Source organism: Argopecten irradians, chromosome 11 (assembly GCF_041381155.1).
Source record: "Argopecten irradians isolate NY chromosome 11, Ai_NY, whole genome shotgun sequence".
NCBI classification, from domain to species: Eukaryota; Metazoa; Mollusca; class Bivalvia; order Pectinida; family Pectinidae; genus Argopecten; species Argopecten irradians.
Window position 1 is genome coordinate 8,440,534 of NC_091144.1, and position 19,330 is coordinate 8,459,863.

A 19,330-nucleotide genomic window follows, 5' to 3' on the forward strand; every position below is an offset into this window, starting at 1 on the left:
GACTTTCTACACTCACATCTGACTACAACCCTGCAGGTTAAGAGCATACAAAATGCACCAGCTATTCAAATCCAATATCTTATATATAATTATCTTTGAACAGGTACACTTTGATATTTTATTTTTTTTCAAAGTAACTTTTTGAATTGTTTTTGAGTAGAGTTCTTGTATCTGTGATGTTTTTTTTCTGGCAAAAATATCAATGTGGATGTACCTAAGTCTATTAATTAAATCATATTTGTAGTCTCAGCTTACATGTTATAAACTCTCACGGAATGGGAACTAAGTTTGACCAGCAGTTAGCCAGGGTTTATCAGTACCTTGTTGGGTTTAGTTGTCAAACCAAAGAAGACTATATCCAGTGGCTTGTTGTCTTTGGCGGTAGGCAGTGTCTTTTGTCAGGTACATGTAGGGTCGAATTACAGGTCTTGTCTTCTAGAGAAATTTGGCTATATTTTCCAAATCTCATATGAATATTTTTCGAATTAAAGGAAATACACAAATATATCTCCAAATTATTTTGAGGAAGCAAAAATGTACTAATTTCTAAATTTAAAAGGTTCAGGACCCTGAAGTTCTGTTTTTGCATATTACAGAGTTATCTGCCCTTGTGGGTAGAAATTGATTGTCCCATTATGTGTTTGCAAGCGTAATGTCATACTTTTGAGAGAATAAGATGTGAATTTCACTTACAGAATAACGACATGGATACCTTCCCATAAGGAAAATCTGTGGCAATACATGTATGCAAAGAAATTATTTAGGATAAAAATCATGATCACTGCAGGTATTAAGGTAACACTATATAATTGATCTATAATGTTTCCTCAACATATTATCTTTATACTGCTCCCAATGGAGGCCTTTGCATCCAACATTTTAATGAGGTCATAAGGTATGAAACATCATATAACCATTGTGACATCACAATAAGACTTCCTTACCCAGGCGCTTGCACAATAAACATGTACTATGCACAAGAGGTCTACTGATAGTCTGGTAGACTAAGTGTTGGTGTCATCACCAGACTATAAAGCTTTGATTGAAACATTTGTTAGATGTTCTGGTAGTGTTGTCCTGACTAAAGCTTGGACTTGGAGTGAAACATTTGTTAGAATTCTGGTAGTGTTGTCCAGACTAAAGCTTCGAGTGAAACATATGTTAGATTTCCTGGTAGTTTCGTCCAGACTAAAGCTTCAAGTGAAACATTTGTTAGATTTCCTGGTAGTTTCATCCAGACTAAAACTTCCACTGAAACATTTGTTAGATGTTCTGGTTGTGTTGTCCTGACTAAAGCTTCCAGTGAAACATTTGTTAGATGTTCTGATTGTGTTGTCCTGACTAAAACTTCCACTGAAACATTTGTTAGATGTTCTGGTAGTGTTGTCCTGACTAAAGCTTCCAGTGAAACATTTGTTAGATAGTCTGGTTGTGTTGTCCTGACTAAAACTTCCACTGAAACATTTATTAGATGTTCTGGTAGTCTCGTCCAGACTAAAACTTCCACTGAAACATTTGTTAGATGTTCTGGTAGTGTTGTCCTGACTAAAGCTTCCAGTGAAACATTTGTTAGATGTTCTGGTAGTGTTGTCCTGACTAAAGCTTGGAGTGAAACATTTGTTAGATGTTCTGGTAGTGTTGTCCTGACTAAAGCTTGGAGTGAAACATTTGTTAGATGTTCTGGTAGTGTTGTCCTGACTAAAGCTTTGAGTGAAACATTTGTTAGATGTTCTGGTAGTGTTGTCCTGACTAAAGCTTCAAGTGAAATATTTGTTAGATGTTCTGGTAGTGTTGTCCAGACTAAAACTTTCAGGAAAACATTTGTTAGATGTTCTGGTAGTGTTGTCTTGGCTAAAGCTTTGAGTGAAACATTTGTTAGATGTTCTGGTAGTGTTGTCCTGACTAAAGCTTCAAGTGAAATATTTGTTAGATGTTCTGGTAGTGTTGTCCAGACTAAAGCTTCAAGTGAAACATATGTTAGATTTCCTGGTAGTTTCGTCCAGACTAAAGCTTCAAATGAAACATTTGTTAGATTTCCTGGTAGTTTCGTCCAGACTAAAACTTCCACTGAAACATTTGTTAGATGTTCTGGTAGTGTTGTCCTGACTAAAGCTTCCAGTGAAACATTTGTTAGATGTTCTGGTAGTGTTGTCCTGACTAAAGCTTCCAGTGAAACATTTGTTAGATTTCCTGGTAGTTTCGTCCAGACTAAAACTTCCACTGAAACATTTGTTAGATGTTCTGGTAGTGTTGTCCTGACTAAAACCTTCAGTGAAACATTTGTTAGATGTTCTGGTAGTGTTGTCCTGACTAAAGCTTCCAGTGAAACATTTGTTAGATTTCCTGGTAGTTTCGTCCAGACTAAAACTTCCACTGAAACATTTGTTAGATGTTATGGTAGTGTTGTCCTGACTAAAACTTCCAGTGAAACATTTGTTAGATGTTATGGTAGTGTTGTCCTGACTAAAGCTTCCAGTGAAACATTTGTTAGATGTTCTGGTAGTGTTGTCCTGACTAAAGCTTCCAGTGAAACATTTGTTAGATGTTCTGGTAGTGTTGTCCTGACTAAAGCTTCCAGTGAAACATTTGTTAGATGTTCTGGTAGTGTTGTCTTGGCTAAAGCTTTGAGTGAAACATTTGTTAGATGTTATAGTAGTGTTGTCCTGACTAAGGCTTTCAGTGAAACATTTGTTAGATGTCCTGGTAGTGTTGTCCTGACTAAAGCTTTCAGTGAAACATTTGTTAGATGTTCTGGTAGTGTTGTCCTGACTAAAGCTTCCAGTGAAACATTTGTTAGATGTTCTGGTAGTGTTGTCCTGACTAAAGCTTCCAGTGAAACATTTGTTAGATGTTCTAGTAGTGTTGTCCTGACTAAAGCTTCAAGTGAAACATTTGTTAGATGTTCTGGTAGTGTTGTCCTGACTAAAGCTTTCAGTGAAACATATGTTAGATTTCCTGGTAGTTTCGTCCAGACTAAAACTTCCACTGAAACATTTGTTAGATGTTCTGGTAGTGTTGTCCTGACTTAGAAGCTCTGAGTGAAACATTTGTTAGATGTTCTGGTAGTGTTGTCCAGACTAAAGCTTCCAGTGAAACATTTGTTAGATTTCCTGGTAGTTTCGTCCAGACTAAAACTTCCACTGAAACATTTGTTAGATGTTATGGTAGTGTTGTCCTGACTAAAACTTCCAGTGAAACATTTGTTAGATGTTATGGTAGTGTTGTCCTGACTAAAACTTTCAGTAAAACATTTGTTAGATGTTCTGGTAGTGTTGTCCTGACTAAAGCTTCCAGTGAAACATTTGTTAGATGTTCTGGTAGTGTTGTCCAGACTTAAAAGCTCTGAGTGAAACATTTGTTAGATGTTCTGGTAGTGTTGTCCTGACTAAAGCTTCGAGTGAAACATTTGTTAGATGTTCTGGTAGTGTTGTCCTGACTAAAGCTTCAAGTGAAACATTTGTTAGATGTTCTGGTAGTGTTGTCCAGACTAAAGCTTCAAGTGAAACATTTGTTAGATGTTCTGGTAGTGTTGTCCAGACTAAAGCTTCCAGTGAAACATTTGTTAGATGTTCTGGTAGTGTTGTCCTGACTAAAGCTTCCAGTGAAACATTTGTTAGATGTTCTGGTAGTGTTGTCCTGACTAAAGCTTCCAGTGAAACATTTGTTAGATGTTCTGGTAGTGTTGTCCTGACTAAAGCTTTGAGTGAAACATTTGTTAGATGTTATAGTAGTGTTGTCCTGACTAAGGCTTTCAGTGAAACATTTGTTAGATGTCCTGGTAGTGTTGTCCTGACTAAAGCTTCCAGTGAAACATTTGTTAGATGTTCTGGTAGTGTTGTCCTGACTAAAGCTTCCAGTGAAACATTTGTTAGATGTTCTGGTAGTGTTGTCCTGACTAAAGCTTTGAGTGAAACATTTGTTAGATGTTCTGGTAGTGTTGTCCTGACTAAAGCTTCCAGTGAAACATTTGTTAGATGTTCTGGTAGTGTTGTCCTGACTTAAAAGCTCTGAGTGAAACATTTGTTAGATGTTCTGGTAGTGTTGTCTTGGCTAAAGCTTTGAGTGAAACATTTGTTAGATGTTCTGGTAGTGTTGTCTTGGCTAAAGCTTCTAGTGAAACATTTGTTAGAATTCTGGCACTACCAGATGATATTGGTACTCATTTATTGATCCCAAACAGACAATTACATTAATTATTCAGTTGGACAGAGAAATTGGTAGATCAGCACCAACTTCATACCTAGATCTTCACGTCTTTTCTCTTGTTCATATTTTTATACTTTGATGTAAAGATAGATTTACTCTAATTGCTCCTAATCGTAGAGTACATTCACGACTCTTTACCACGGTATTAACTCCCCAGTATTCTGATGTATAACATATAGGTAGACAAATTTGTTAGAATGCCTTCTCAAGCATTGTAATGACTATGGTTAGTGGCCAGACATTAAAGCTGCTTTGAGGAAAGAATACTTGATTTATTGATTGTAAACTCTTAAGATCCCAGTGTTGACCAGTGTGGTTACTGCTTAGATGATTGTTGGTTGAATCAAGATGTGTTCTCAATTATACTGCATGCACATTACTTGTTTAATAGGTGAAATGAGACGTCTGAACAATCAAAGCCGTATGCCATTTTAGGATGGAACAAGGTACAGGATGATATGTATTGACTGATGTAATTCAAACATGTCTTTCTTTCTAACAGCAGAATTTTCCCAAGGAGACCACCAATATTTTGAAGGTCAAGGTAAAACTTCTCTATCAATGACCCAATTATTGTTTGAATTACCTAACCTTTGACCTAAATATGATTACCATAATCTATGTATAACATCTAGTTACATTATGTATTTGAACAAGAATTACACTGAACTTCAAAGCTCAGGTCAGTATTATTAAAAAAAAAATTCCTTTTCAAAATTAAAAGGAATTTTTGAAATATTGTAGAATTTTAGAACTACAAATTTTCTTCTCCAGTAAAAAATATTGTAGGTATAATTGTTCTACTCACGATCCTACCTATTTTGCATATGTCATTAATTGTTCTAACTATGAAAATGACTTCCTAATTAAATCCTTGAAATAATTCCCATGTGATATGGTGTGGAGTTGTCTTCCTTTTACGTTTCAAAAAAGCAGAATTGTTTCCCCTGGTTGTGTGATGATATTACTTTATGTGTTGATTTGCATCCTTTTAACAAATATAAATTAGATATTGTTTCATTGACTGATTGCATTGTTACTAAACAGAATGAAGAGTTATTTCCCTTTGTTCAATTAGTATGATAATTAAAGTGTGAAGTACTGTGATAATTTGCCACCCCAAAGTGTAATTATAATAGTGTAAAGTAAAACAATATATTATTGATCAAATAATTGTCTTCTTTGGTACAAGTGTTGTAAAGCATGTTGTCCATCACCATTAATTGTTGATCTATAAGTAGAGAAAAGTTACAAACTGACACAGTGTACGAGTGGGTTAGTATATATGGTAACTATTATCTACACTGATAACATTAACCTAAATACACTAATTGTGATCTGATTGTCACACAGTTATGTGTGTCTACAACATGTTATAATCTATACCACTGGATTATAGTGGTGTAACAGTCCGGGTATAATACCTCCATTTACACCTGTGTAATTCTGTAGGACTTTATTACAGGTATAAGTGTATTACAGGTAATACCAACAGGTATAAGTGTATTACAGGTAATACCAGAGGAGTTCCTTTAATACCTAAAATGTGACATATACATGTACTTGATTAGGAATGCTATATTGTGGTATTTCGTCAATCACAGTTGAGTTCAAAGGCTTCCTTAAACACCAAATCTTCCATATATCCTACAATACCAAGATCTCTGTCATAAAGTACCCTGGCAAGGCATCCTAACATACCAAAGGTTTCTGTTCTAAAGCACCAAAGACTTCTGTCCTAAAGCACCAAAGACTTCCGTCCTAAAGCACCAAAGATTTCTATTCTGAAGAACCCAAGGCTTTCGTCCTAAAATACTATAAAGACTTCTTTCCACATGTTACACTGATTGATTAAGTGTGAACAAAATTAATAAAAAAAAGCTTATAATTAAGATATTGGTCATTTCACAAAACCTGTGTATAGTAACCATGTATGATAACTAAACTTTCAGCAAAAAGCAACAACACCATGCATGTGCATGTACATCTAAATATGGTCCTCAATGTTGCTGCCAAAAACTGATCCAATATGTCTGGACAAATTTTTCTATCGACAGACAGACAGACACAATGATTTCAGTATCCATCCCGCTAACTTCGTTAAGGGAGGTATAATGAGTGTAGTATAGATAATTAATTAGGACATAGTACATAAATGATTAATGACTTTGAGATAGAGAGCACTGAGCAAGTGTTACAGAACTTTGATGTTCACTTCTGTCGAGTGCTTAAAAGCAGGTATTCATTTCTATAATATATACACATGGATGTACATGTAAGTATGTATGTAACACTGACCCAGTACTATACGTGTACTTATATAAAGATCTGTGATGCGATACTTTACTCACTTCAATTACTAAATTAGATGGAATAATTAATTGTCAGTTCTCAAAATATTACAGAAATATAAGAATCTTTCAATGAAAGCTACAATTATAATGAAAATTGATCCTTTAAGTTAGATGTATTTTACTCAGATCTGTCGCAAAAAATTGACCAAAGTTCAAATTGAAATGTCTGTGTATACGTACCTGGTAGATAAAAAGCATGTTCATAACAGTGAACAACAAGTACAGACTTCTTAAAACTTGCCTCTAACCTTGCTAATATCTCTAATTAATTTTATCAGTTGGATCTTAGATCCTGACACTATCATGTTGTATAAATGAAGATGTATTTACTTCTGCAAAATTTAAATCAACCAAATCAATATCAAACATTTTACTTTATGAATATGAAAATATCAGTCTACCATGGCCACATTAACAGTCATTACCATTAGACGGCTATTACAGAAATTCTAATGAATATTTCATAATATATTCAGTCAGTGTACATATGGATTTTAGAATTTTTAAAAGTATAGTACTGATTCCATCTACATATTAAAATGTATCATTTTCATAAGCCAATATAACCCTTTTGTAATACAACTGCTAATATGTATTTTCAAATTTGGCATTGTAATGCAATTGGTGATTATCAGGATTATATATTTCGCCATCATGCTAATTTTGTATTTTATTCACCAGATAATAACTCCTGCAGTTCTGTAATCCATGTACATGCTGTTCAGAACTAATTGAATGCTGTCGCCCAGCAGTACATAACAATTAATATTAGGGTATTGTTATATCAGCATGTAAAATGAAATTATTAAACTGCAAACTTTTCCATTAAGGTATTGATTAACAGGTGGTTCTGGCTGTATAAAACTCTTTATCAATTCACTTTACACAATACTGTGTACATTTATTATGAGATTCTAATTCAAAGCAGTTATTTATATATTGTACAATGGCACATTGTTAGATTTGCTTCAAATTGATTATTTTGTTATACAACGTAATAATAATTCTTGTTCATTCCTGTCAAATGGCTTTATACTATAAATCAATTTTATTTTGTGTACGATTAACTTTCACGAATTTCATGATCTAAGTAAATTCGTGAAAGTTTATCTCCACGAATTAACATCTTCGTCATATTTTATTGATAGGAATTTCCATATGATTTTTCAATCTGTGAATGTTGATCTTTGCAAATTAACTTGTTGAAATGAAAATTTAATAGCTGTGAAAGACAGTTGGTTTACATTATTCAGGACTGACAAAAATGATATGTACACTTTTACACATGTACATATATACCCTAATACTATATACCTGTACACTCTTATACATGCACACTCTTATACATGCACACTCTTATATATATATATATATATATATATATATATATATATTAATTACTATGTACATGTACACTCTTATTACATGTACACTTTTACACATGTACACTCTTCCTATATAGATGTACACTCTTACAAGTACACAATTACTATGTACATGTACACACTTAAAGTGTACATGTACACTCTTACACATGCACACTCTTACTTTGTACATGTACATACTTTCCATGTACATGTACACGTTTACTATGTACATCTACATACTTACTATGTACATGCACACTCTTACATGTACACACTTACTATGAACATGTACACACTTACTATGAACATGTACACACTTACTGTGTACATGAACACTTTTACTGTGCATATATGTAAACACTTACTATGCACATGTACACTCTTACATGTACACAATTACTACGTACATGTACATACTTACTATGTACATGTACATTGACATCATCTTATATAATTAGTTTGTATTTATATACAACTTAAGAAATTCAATCCATTTGATATTCATAACTTTCTTTATCTGGGTTAGGGGTTGATTATTAAGGCCAAAGTGAGGCTGTTGCCAGGTATCAATACATTTAGTTGTTTTTCTCCAAGCACTCCAGTTTTCCTCCACCTAAAATGACCTTGTCTGTTGATAAGTTTAAAATCATACATGTCTTATAAGATGTACATGCCCTCAAATGCCCCAGTCACATATATCAATGTGGACCGACCACATGACAGTATAGATATGATTAAATGTAAACTTTTTGCCCCCTCCCCATTTCATGACTGTAACAGCATAACAAAAACGAGTCACAATATGATAGAACAGTAAATATTTGGATTAGTAATACCTTCTCATTGTCAGTTTGGTAATCGCAGCTATCTCTCTGTTAGGTCAGTTACCTGGGTAGTTATGTAATACACATTAGGTAATCCTACCCGGCTACAGGTAGTCGTACCAACATCGAGATGTAATCGATCAATCTGTCACCAGTCTAGACAATTAACTCCTTATACTGTGTATTAATATCTCATCTGATTTTATCTGGCTATAACACTGAAACCATAAGATCAGTATTTGCTCCTGTTTTCAATCATTGACAGTTATACAGATTACATAATCTTGTGATCATGTCTGTACGAGAATGTCTGTCGTACCTTGGAAGGACAACCCACTTAACCTTTAGGTATGGAATGGTTTTTTGCCAGCTATTATACATTGATTGTCTGATCTCATATTTATCTTATACCCCTTACTGGTTTGCCTCCTGGCCTTCTCTCTTTTTCTTTGCTTACTTTGATTTTTTATGTATAGTAATTATAATATAAGTCCTGCTATCCTTTAAGTCCTTGCTATGCCCTGCCCCCACCTTTCCAGATGTGTCTTAGGACCTTATTTATCAATCATTACTTGTTCTCACACTTTCCTAGTTTCTACCAATCGTTTCTGTTTATCTTTTTCTTGTCCCTTAAATGACATGTGTCCTTCCCTTATTGAAATATAACTCTTTTGACCTCCCCATCGGCAGTCTAACAATCTTTTGAAAACTGTAATATCTTGGTTTGAGAGAACTTCTCTTTACCTCAACCTGTTTAGAAGGAGACTTAAATCAGAGGTCTGGAGTTTGATCCCTATATATATGGTGGAGGCAGTGATTATACTTAGAATCGTTTGCTCTGTAAGATTACCATTAATCCATTGATGTCCTTCTAACCGGTACAAAGCTGTCCGTAACTGTAGTTTTAGTGAGGAAAATCAGTTGGCCATAGCTCTTGGTAATATGCTAGGCTTTTAAACCTAAAATCTTAGGGGCACAATCACCATAAATTACATGTATAGCCCTATAGTCCTTAAACACTAATTCAAGGCTGTAAAAAATTAGGGTTTTCTTCTTTGGTCTGTTAAAGAGTCTAGGTGTAGAATTATACATAATAGTGTGGTGCTCACCTGTAACCAATGTCACAAAGCCGTATCTAGTGAATCAGAGGTGTTAACGTTGGGTTACGATCACGTTATTGTTGTGTTACAATGACTTTGTCGTCTTACAGTGACCTTGATGTAAGGTTACATACATACCAATTCTTATCAGCTTCACAAATATACAATACCCAATACTGTAGGTTATAGATAAAACTTCTAACGCTGACTGTGGTAATAGTTGTCAAAGTCTGGTTAGCTTCATGATTGGGAGAATATCGTATGTGTTTTTATACGCTTGAATATTTGTAATTTGTAAATTAACATAATTTCCCTAAATAAAATATAGTTGTATACAGGTTCTAGATTATAAAGTATATAATTGATTTACCTTCTTTTCTAATCAAGGTATCGTAGTTTTAATTGGTTCCTTGTAAAGTTTGATATCCTTGGCATTGTGTTATTAAGACAATAAAACATTTCACCTTAAGTCTGTCATTAGTAATGGATTAGTGTGTTACATGGCTGGAACAAACAAACAATATCAGTAAGGTTTACCATATTTTTTGGCTGCTCAATGGTCTGGTGCTAAAACCTGGAAATTATGAATGAGAAAACTATGGCTACAAACTGGCTTCATCTGAAATATTGAGTGATTTGTCTTACAAATTTTAAAATGGTTGCCGAGGCCAAACAGAAGCAAACAGGTAGGTATATATGTGATGGATACAAAACATCCAACTCTGTACAAATTTGCCAGGATATATTGTCGTTACAATAACCTCGCATTGTTTTGATATATATCTGTACATTGATACATTGATGTATGGTAATTAATGTAACTCAGGACTGGTATTGCAAGATAATATAACATGATGAAACCATATGTAATCTGTTCAGTTTTGTCGAAAATATCACTTTATAGATAAACCAAGATTGACATTATTCTATATAAATATATTTCTTTTCATCATCTTTTTTTTTTTTTTTTTTTTTTACATTATTCTTTTTAAAATTATAAATCAAGTAGCACCTTTGGAGGGATTTATTTGAGTACATATCTATATAGTCTGTATTAGGAACATTTAAGAATTTTCTTACATTTACATTTTCACTGCAACCCCACTTAATGTGACCTTACCAAATGCAATTGGCCTTGTTCAGTATATGATCCCTAATTTTGATGCATATATTTTTGTATATTTATAATCGTTGCCATGCCAGCGATTATGGAATTTGGCTGTTACAATTGCTGTTCCATCCTTGAGGATAATGAATTGTTTATAAATTATGAATGTAAAATCTCATATTTCAGCTGACAGCTAGAATATTAGCTGTCACATGGGATGTTACCATTTTGATTGCAGATACGTACTGTACATAAATATATAATCCCTACACTAGTACTCTAACTATTAACTTATTACTCTACATGTTAACTTTAGTTTTCTGCTTGTTATTTCAGTGGAGTTTGAGCAGATAAGACAAAGCGGCAGGTAAGGAGAAATTATTCCGATAATTATTGCTCTGTTTAATGTAAACTACACAATCTGACCAATTATTACATTACTTAATACATTACTTAACCTAACGGTTACACAAGCCATAACTATGTGCATTTCTCACAACCAACAATTTTAAGGTTCTACTGTACACACAAACCAAAATGTCCAGACTAACAAGGTTCTATTGTACACACAAACCAAAGTGTCCAGACTAACAAGGTTCTACTGTACACACAAACAAAAGTGTCCATACAAATAAGGCTCTACTGTACATACAAACCAAAGTGTCCAAACTAAAGGTGCTACTGTACACACAAACCAAAGTGTCCAGACTAACAAGGTTCTACTGTACACACAAACCACAGTGTCCAGACTAACAAGGCTCTACTGTACACACAAACCAAAGTGTCCAGACTATCAAGGTTCTACTGTACATACAAACCAAAATACTCGGACAAATAAAGTTCTACTGTACATACAAATCAAAATGTCCAGACTGACATACGTTCTACTGTACACCCAAACCAATGGTCCAGACAAATAAGGTTCTACTGTACACACAAACCAAAGTGTCCAGACTAAGAGGTTGTACTGTACACACAAACCAAAGTGTCCAGACAAATAAGGTTCTACTGTACACACAAACCAAAGCATACAGACTAACAAGGTTCTACTGTACACACAAACCAAATTGTCTAGACTTACAAGGTTCTACTGTGCACACAAACCAAAGTGTCCAGACTAACAGGTTGTACTTTACACACAAACCAAAGTGTCCAGACAAATAAGGTTCTACTGTACACACAAATCAAAGTGTCCAGACTAACAAGGTTCTACTGTACACACAAACCAAAGTGTTCAGACTAACAGGTTGTTCTGTACACACAAACCAAAGTGTCCGGACTAATAAGGTTCTACTGTACATACAAACAAAGTGTCCAGACTGACATATGTTCTACTGTACACCCAAACCAAAGTGTCCGGACTAACAAGGTTCTACTGTACACACAAACCAAAGTGTCCAGACTAATAAGGTTCTACTGTACACACAAACCAAAGTGTCCGGACTAACAAGGTTCTACTGTACACACAAACCAAAGTGTCCAGACTAATAAGGTTCTACTGTACACACAAACCAAAGTGTCCGGACTAACAAGGTTCTTCTCTACACACAAACCAAAGTGTCCGGACTAATAAGGTTCTATTGTACATACAAACAAAGTGTCCAAACTAACAAGGTTCTACTGTACACACAAACCAAAGTGTCCAGACTAACAAGGTTCTACTGTACACACAAACCAAAGTGTCCAGACTAACTAGGTTCTACTGTACATACAAACAAAGTGTCCAGACTGACATGGTTCTACTGTACACACAAACCAAAGTGTCCAGACTAACAAAGTTCTTCTGTACATGCAAACCAAAGTGTCCAGACTAACAAGGCTCTACTGTAAACACAAACCAAAGTGTCCAGACTAACAAAGTTCTTCTGTACATGCAAACCAAAGTGTCCAGACTAATAAAGTTCTTCTGTACATGCAAACCAAAGTGTCCAGACTAACAAAGTTCTACTGTACACACAAACCAAAGTGTCCAGACTAACAAGGTTCTACTGTACACACAAACCAAAGTGTCCAGACTAACAAGGTTCTACTGTACACACAAACCAAAGTGTCCAGACTAACAAGGTTCTACTGTACACACAAACCAAAGTGTCCAGACTAACAAGGTTCTACTGTACACACAAACCAAAGTGTCCAGACTAACAGGTTGTACTGTACACATAAACCAAAAGTGTCCAGACTAACAAGGTTCTACTGTACACACAAACCAAAGTGTCCAGACTAACAAGGTTCTACTGTACACACAAACCAAAGTGTCCAGACTAACAAGGTTCTACTGTACACCCAAACCAAAGTGTCCAGACAAACAAGGTTCTACTGTACACACAAACCAAAGTGTCCAACTAACAAAGTTCTCTGTACATCAAACCAAAGTGTCACAATAAGGCTCTACTGTACATACAAACCACAGTGTCCAGACTAACAAGTCTACTGTACACACAAACCAAAGTGTCCAGACTATCAAGGTTCTACTGTACACACAAACCAAAGTGTCCAGACAAATAAAGTTCTACTGTACACACAAACCAAATGTCCAGACTACAAGTTCTACTGTACACCAAACCAAGTCAGACATAAGGTTCTACTGTACACACAAACCAAAGTGTCAGACTACAAGGTTCTACTGTACACACAAACCAAAGTGTCCAGACAAATAAGGTTCTACTGTACACACAAACCAAAGTGTCCAGACTAACAAGGTTCTACTGTACACACAAACCAAAGTGTCCAGACTAACAAGGTTCTACTGTACACACAAACCAAAGTGTTCAGACTAACAAGGTTCTACTGTACACACAAACCAAAGTGTCCAGACTAATAAGGTTCTACTGTACACACAAACCAAAGTGTCCAGACTAACAAGGTTCTACTGTACACACAAACCAAAGTGTCCAGACTAACAAGGTTCTACTGTACACACAAACCAAAGTGTCCAGACTAACTAAGGTTCTACTGTACACACAAACCAAAGTGTCCAGACTAACAAGGATCTACTGTACACACAAACCAAAGTGTCCAGACTAATAAGGTTCTACTGTACACACAAACCAAAGTGTCAGACTAACAGTTGTTCTCTACACACAAACCAAAGTGTCCAGACTAATAAGGTTCTATTGTACATACAAACAAAGTGTCCAAACTAACAAGGTTTTACTGTACACACAAACCAAAGTGTCCGGACTAATAAGGTTCTATTGTACATACAAACAAAGTGTCCAAACTAACAAGGTTCTACTGTACACACAAACCAAAGTGTCCAGACTAACAAGGTTCTACTGTACACACAAACCAAAGTGTCCAGACTAACAAGGTTCTACTGTACACACAAACCAAAGTGTCCAGACTAATAAGGTTCTACTGTACATACAAACCAAAGTGTCCAGACTAACAAGGTTCTACTGTACACACAAACCAAAGTGTCCAGACTAACAAGGTTCTACTGTACATACAAACCAAAGTGTCCAGACTAACAAGGTTCTACTGTACACACAAACCAAAGTGTCCAGACTAACAAGGTTCTACTGTACACCCAAACCAATGGTCCAGACAAACAAGGTTCTACTGTACACACAAACCAAAGTGTCCAGACTAACAAGGTTCTACTGTACACACAAACCAAAGTGTCCAGACAAATAAGGTTCTACTGTACACACAAACCAAAGTGTCCAGACTAACAAGGTTCTACTGTACACACAAACCAAAGTGTCCAGACTAACAAGGTTCTACTGTACACACAAACCAAAGTGTCCAGACTAACAAGGTTCTACTGTACACACAAACCAAAGTGTCCAGACTAACAAGGTTCTACTGTACACACAAACCAAAGTGTCCAGACTAACAAGGTTCTACTGTACACACACAAACCAAAGTGTCCAGACTAATACAGGTTCTACTGTACACACAAACCAAAGTGTCCAGACTAACAAGGTTCTACTGTACACACAAACCAAAGTGTCCAGACTAACAAGGTTCTACTGTACACACAAACCAAAGTGTCCAGACTAACAAGGTTCTACTGTACATACACAAACCACAGTGTCCAGACTAACAAGGCTCTACTGTACACACAAACCAAAGTGTCCAGACTAACAAGGTCAACTGTCATACAAACCAAATACTCGACAAATAAAGTTCTACTGTACATACAAATCAAATGTCCAGACTGACATACGTTCTACTGTACACCCAAACCAAAGTGTCCAGACAAATAAGGTTCTACTGTACACACAAACCAAAGTGTCCAGACTAAAGGTTCTACTGTACACACAAACCAAAGTGTCCGGACTAACAAGGTTCTACTGTACACACAAACCAAAGTGTCCAGACTAATAAGGTTCTACTGTACACACAAACCAAAGTGTCCGGACTAACAAGGTTCTACTGTACACACAAACCAAAGTGTCCAGACTAATAAGGTTCTACTGTACACACAAACCAAAGTGTTCAGACTAACAGGTTGTTCTCTACACACAAACCAAAGTGTCCAGACTAATAAGGTTCTATTGTACATACAAACAAAGTGTCCAAACTAACAAGGTTCTACTGTACACACAAACCAAAGTGTCCGGACTAATAAGGTTCTATTGTACATACAAACAAAGTGTCCAGACTGACATATGTTCTACTGTACACCCAAACCAAAGTGTCCGGACTAACAAGGTTCTACTGTACACACAAACCAAAGTGTCCAGACTAATAAGGTTCTACTGTACACACAAACCAAAGTGTCCGGACTAACAAGGTTCTACTGTACACACAAACCAAAGTGTCCAGACTAATAAGGTTCTACTGTACACACAAACCAAAGTGTCCAGACTAACAAGGTTCTACTGTACACACAAACCAAAGTGTCCAGACTAACAAGGTTCTACTGTACACACAAACCAAAGTGTCCAGACTAACAAGGTTCTACTGTACACACAAACCAAAGTGTCCAGACTAATAAGGTTCTACTGTACACACAAACCAAAGTGTCCACACTAACAAGGTTCTACTGTACACACAAACCAAAGTGTCCAGACTAACAAGGTTCTACTGTACACACAAACCAAAGTGTCCAGACTAACAAGGTTCTACTGTACACACAAACCAAAGTGTCTAGACTAACAAGGTTCTACTGTACACACAAACCAAAGTGTCCAGACTAACAAGGTTCTACTGTACACACAAACCAAAGTGTCCAGACTAACAAGGTTCTACTGTACACACAAACCAAAGTGTCCAGACTAACAAGGTTCTACTGTACACACAAACCAAAGTGTCCAGACTAATAAAGTTCTTCTGTACATGCAAACCAAAGTGTCCAGACTAACAAAGTTCTTCTTTACATACCAACAAAATTGTTCAGACTAACAAGGTTCTACTGTACACACAAACCAAAGTGTCCAGACTAACAAGGTTCTACTGTACATACAAACCAAAGTGTCCAGACTAACAAGGTTCTACTGTACACACAAACCAAAGTGTCCAGACTAACAAGGTTCTACTGTACACACAAACCAAAGTGTCCAGACTAACAAGGTTCTACTGTACATACAAACCAAAGTGTCCAGACTAACAGGTTGTACTGTACACATAAACCAAAGGTGTCCAGACTAACAAGGTTCTACTGTACACACAAACCAAAGTGTCCAGACTAACTAGGTTCTACTGTACATACAAACAAAGTGTCCAGACTGACATGGTTCTACTGTACACCCAAACCAAAGTGTCCAGACAAACAAGGTTCTACTGTACACACAAACCAAAGTGTCCAGACTAACAAAGTTCTTCTGTACATGCAAACCAAAGTGTCCATACAGATAAGGCTCTACTGTACATACAAACCACAGTGTCCAGACTAACAAGGCTCTACTGTACACACAAACCAAAGTGTCCAGACTATCAAGGTTCTACTGTACATACAAACCAAAATACTCGGACAAATAAAGTTCTACTGTACATACAAATCAAAATGTCCAGACTGACATACGTTCTACTGTACACCCAAACCAATGGTCCAGACAAATAAGGTTCTACTGTACACACAAACCAAAGTGTCCAGACTAAGAGGTTGTACTGTACACACAAACCAAAGTGTCCAGACAAATAAGGTTCTACTGTACACACAAACCAAAGCATACAGACTAACAAGGTTCTACTGTACACACAAACCAAATTGTCTAGACTTACAAGGTTCTACTGTGCACACAAACCAAAGTGTCCAGACTAACAGGTTGTACTTACTTACACACAAATCAAAGTGTCCAGACAAATAAGGTTCTACTGTACACACAAATCAAAGTGTCCAGACTAACAAGGTTCTACTGTACACACAAACCAAAGTGTTCAGACTAACAGGTTGTTCTGTACACACAAACCAAAGTGTCCGGACTAATAAGGTTCTACTGTACATACAAACAAAGTGTCCAGACTGACATATGTTCTACTGTACACCCAAACCAAAGTGTCCGGACTAACAAGGTTCTACTGTACACACAAACCAAAGTGTCCGGACTAACAAGGTTCTACTGTACACACAAACCAAAGTGTCCAGACTAATAAGGTTCTACTGTACACACAAACCAAAGTGTTCAGACTAACAGGTTGTTCTGTACACACAAACCAAAGTGTCCGGACTAATAAGGTTCTATTGTACATACAAACAAAGTGTCCAAACTAACAAGGTTCTACTGTACACACAAACCAAAGTGTCCAGACTAACAAGGTTCTACTGTACACACAAACCAAAGTGTCCAGACTAACTAGGTTCTACTGTACATACAAACAAAGTGTCCAGACTGACATGGTTCTACTGTACACACAAACCAAAGTGTCCAGACTAACAAGGTTCTACTGTACACACAAACCAAAGTGTCCAGACTAACAAGGCTCTACTGTAAACACAAACCAAAGTGTCCAGACTAACAAAGTTCTTCTGTACATGCAAACCAAAGTGTCCAGACTAATAAAGTTCTTCTGTACATGCAAACCAAAGTGTCCAGACTAACAAAGTTCTTCTTTACATACCAACAAAATTGTTCAGACTAACAAGGTTCTACTGAACACACAAACCAAAGTGTCCAGACTAACAAGGTTCTACTGTACATACAAACAAAGTGTCCAGACTGACATGGTTCTACTGTACACACAAACCAAAGTGTCCAGACTAACAAGGTTCTACTGTACACACAAACCAAAGTGTCTAGACTAACAGGTTGTACTGTACACATAAACCAAAAGTGTCCAGACTAACAAGGTTCTACTGTACACACAAACCAAAGTGTCCAGACTAACTAGGTTCTACTGTACATACAAACAAAGTGTCCAGACTGACATGGTTCTACTGTACACACAAACCAAAGTGTCCAGACAAACAAGGTTCTACTGTACACACAAACCAAAGTGTCCAGACTAACAAAGTTCTTCTGTACATGCAAACCAAAGTGTCCAGACTAATAAAGTTCTTCTGTACATGCAAACCAAAGTGTCCAGACTAACAAAGTTCTTCTTTACATACCAACAAAATTGTTCAGACTAACAAGGTTCTACTGTACACATAAACCAAAGTGTCCAGACTAACAGGTTGTACTGTACACATAAACCAAAAGTGTCCAGACTAACAAGGTTCTACTGTACACACATACCAAAGTGTACAGACTAACAAGGTTCTACTGTACACACAAATCAAAGTGTGCAGATTAACAAGGTTCTACTGTACACACAAACCAAAGTGTCCAGACTATCAAGGTTCTACTGTACACATAAACCAACGTGTCCAGACTAACGAGGTTCTACTGTACACACAAATCAAAGTGTGCAGATTAACAAGGTTCTACTGTACACACAAACCAAAGTGTCCAGACTATCAAGGTTCTACTGTACACATAAACCAACGTGTCCAGACTAACGAGGTTCTACTGTACACACAAATCAAAGTGTGCAGATTAACAAGGTTCTACTGTACACACAAACCAAAGTGTCCAGACTATCAAGGTTCTACTGTACACATAAACCAACGTGTCCAGACTAACGAGGTTCTACTGTGCACACAAACCAAAGTGTCCAGACTAACAAGGTTCTACCTAACAAACAAACCAAAGTGTCCAGACTAACAAGGTTCTACTGTACAAATAAACCAAAGTGTCCAGACCAACAAGGTTCTACTGTACACACAAATTAAAGTGTCCAGACTAACAAGGTTCTACTGTACACAGTGTATAATCCAAAATGTCCAGACTAACAATAGTGTACTGTACACAAACTATTTCACGAATTGAACACAAGACTAATATTGTTTATTAATTTACAAAATAACGTATAACTAATATTGGTTTTTAACTAATTATAATTATTAGGTTTTTTTTATTTAATTTCCCATAAGTTTCTTATG

General features: G+C 36.2%; 2 protein-coding genes across 5 annotated transcripts in view; one reads left to right on the forward strand and one right to left on the reverse strand.

Annotated features, from left to right (window-relative positions):
* LOC138335712 (uncharacterized) overlaps window positions 1-19,330 on the reverse strand; it is a 68,226-nt gene that overhangs the window by 20,931 nt on the left and 27,965 nt on the right. The gene's annotated exons all lie outside the window — the stretch shown is intronic.
* The window catches only part of LOC138334684 (sperm microtubule associated protein 2-like), a 53,117-nt gene that overhangs the window by 11,246 nt on the left and 22,541 nt on the right, over window positions 1-19,330 (forward strand). For 2 of the 4 annotated variants that reach the window (XM_069283346.1, XM_069283350.1), the window contains exons 2-3: window positions 4,712-4,750; window positions 11,296-11,326. In XM_069283346.1, coding sequence (XP_069139447.1) covers window positions 4,712-4,750; window positions 11,296-11,326 — 70 coding nt within the window. Of the gene's footprint in view, window positions 1-4,711; window positions 4,751-10,306; window positions 10,538-11,295; window positions 11,327-19,330 lie in introns of those variants that run through there. The other 2 variants (XM_069283348.1, XM_069283349.1) reach the window with 2 other exon arrangements.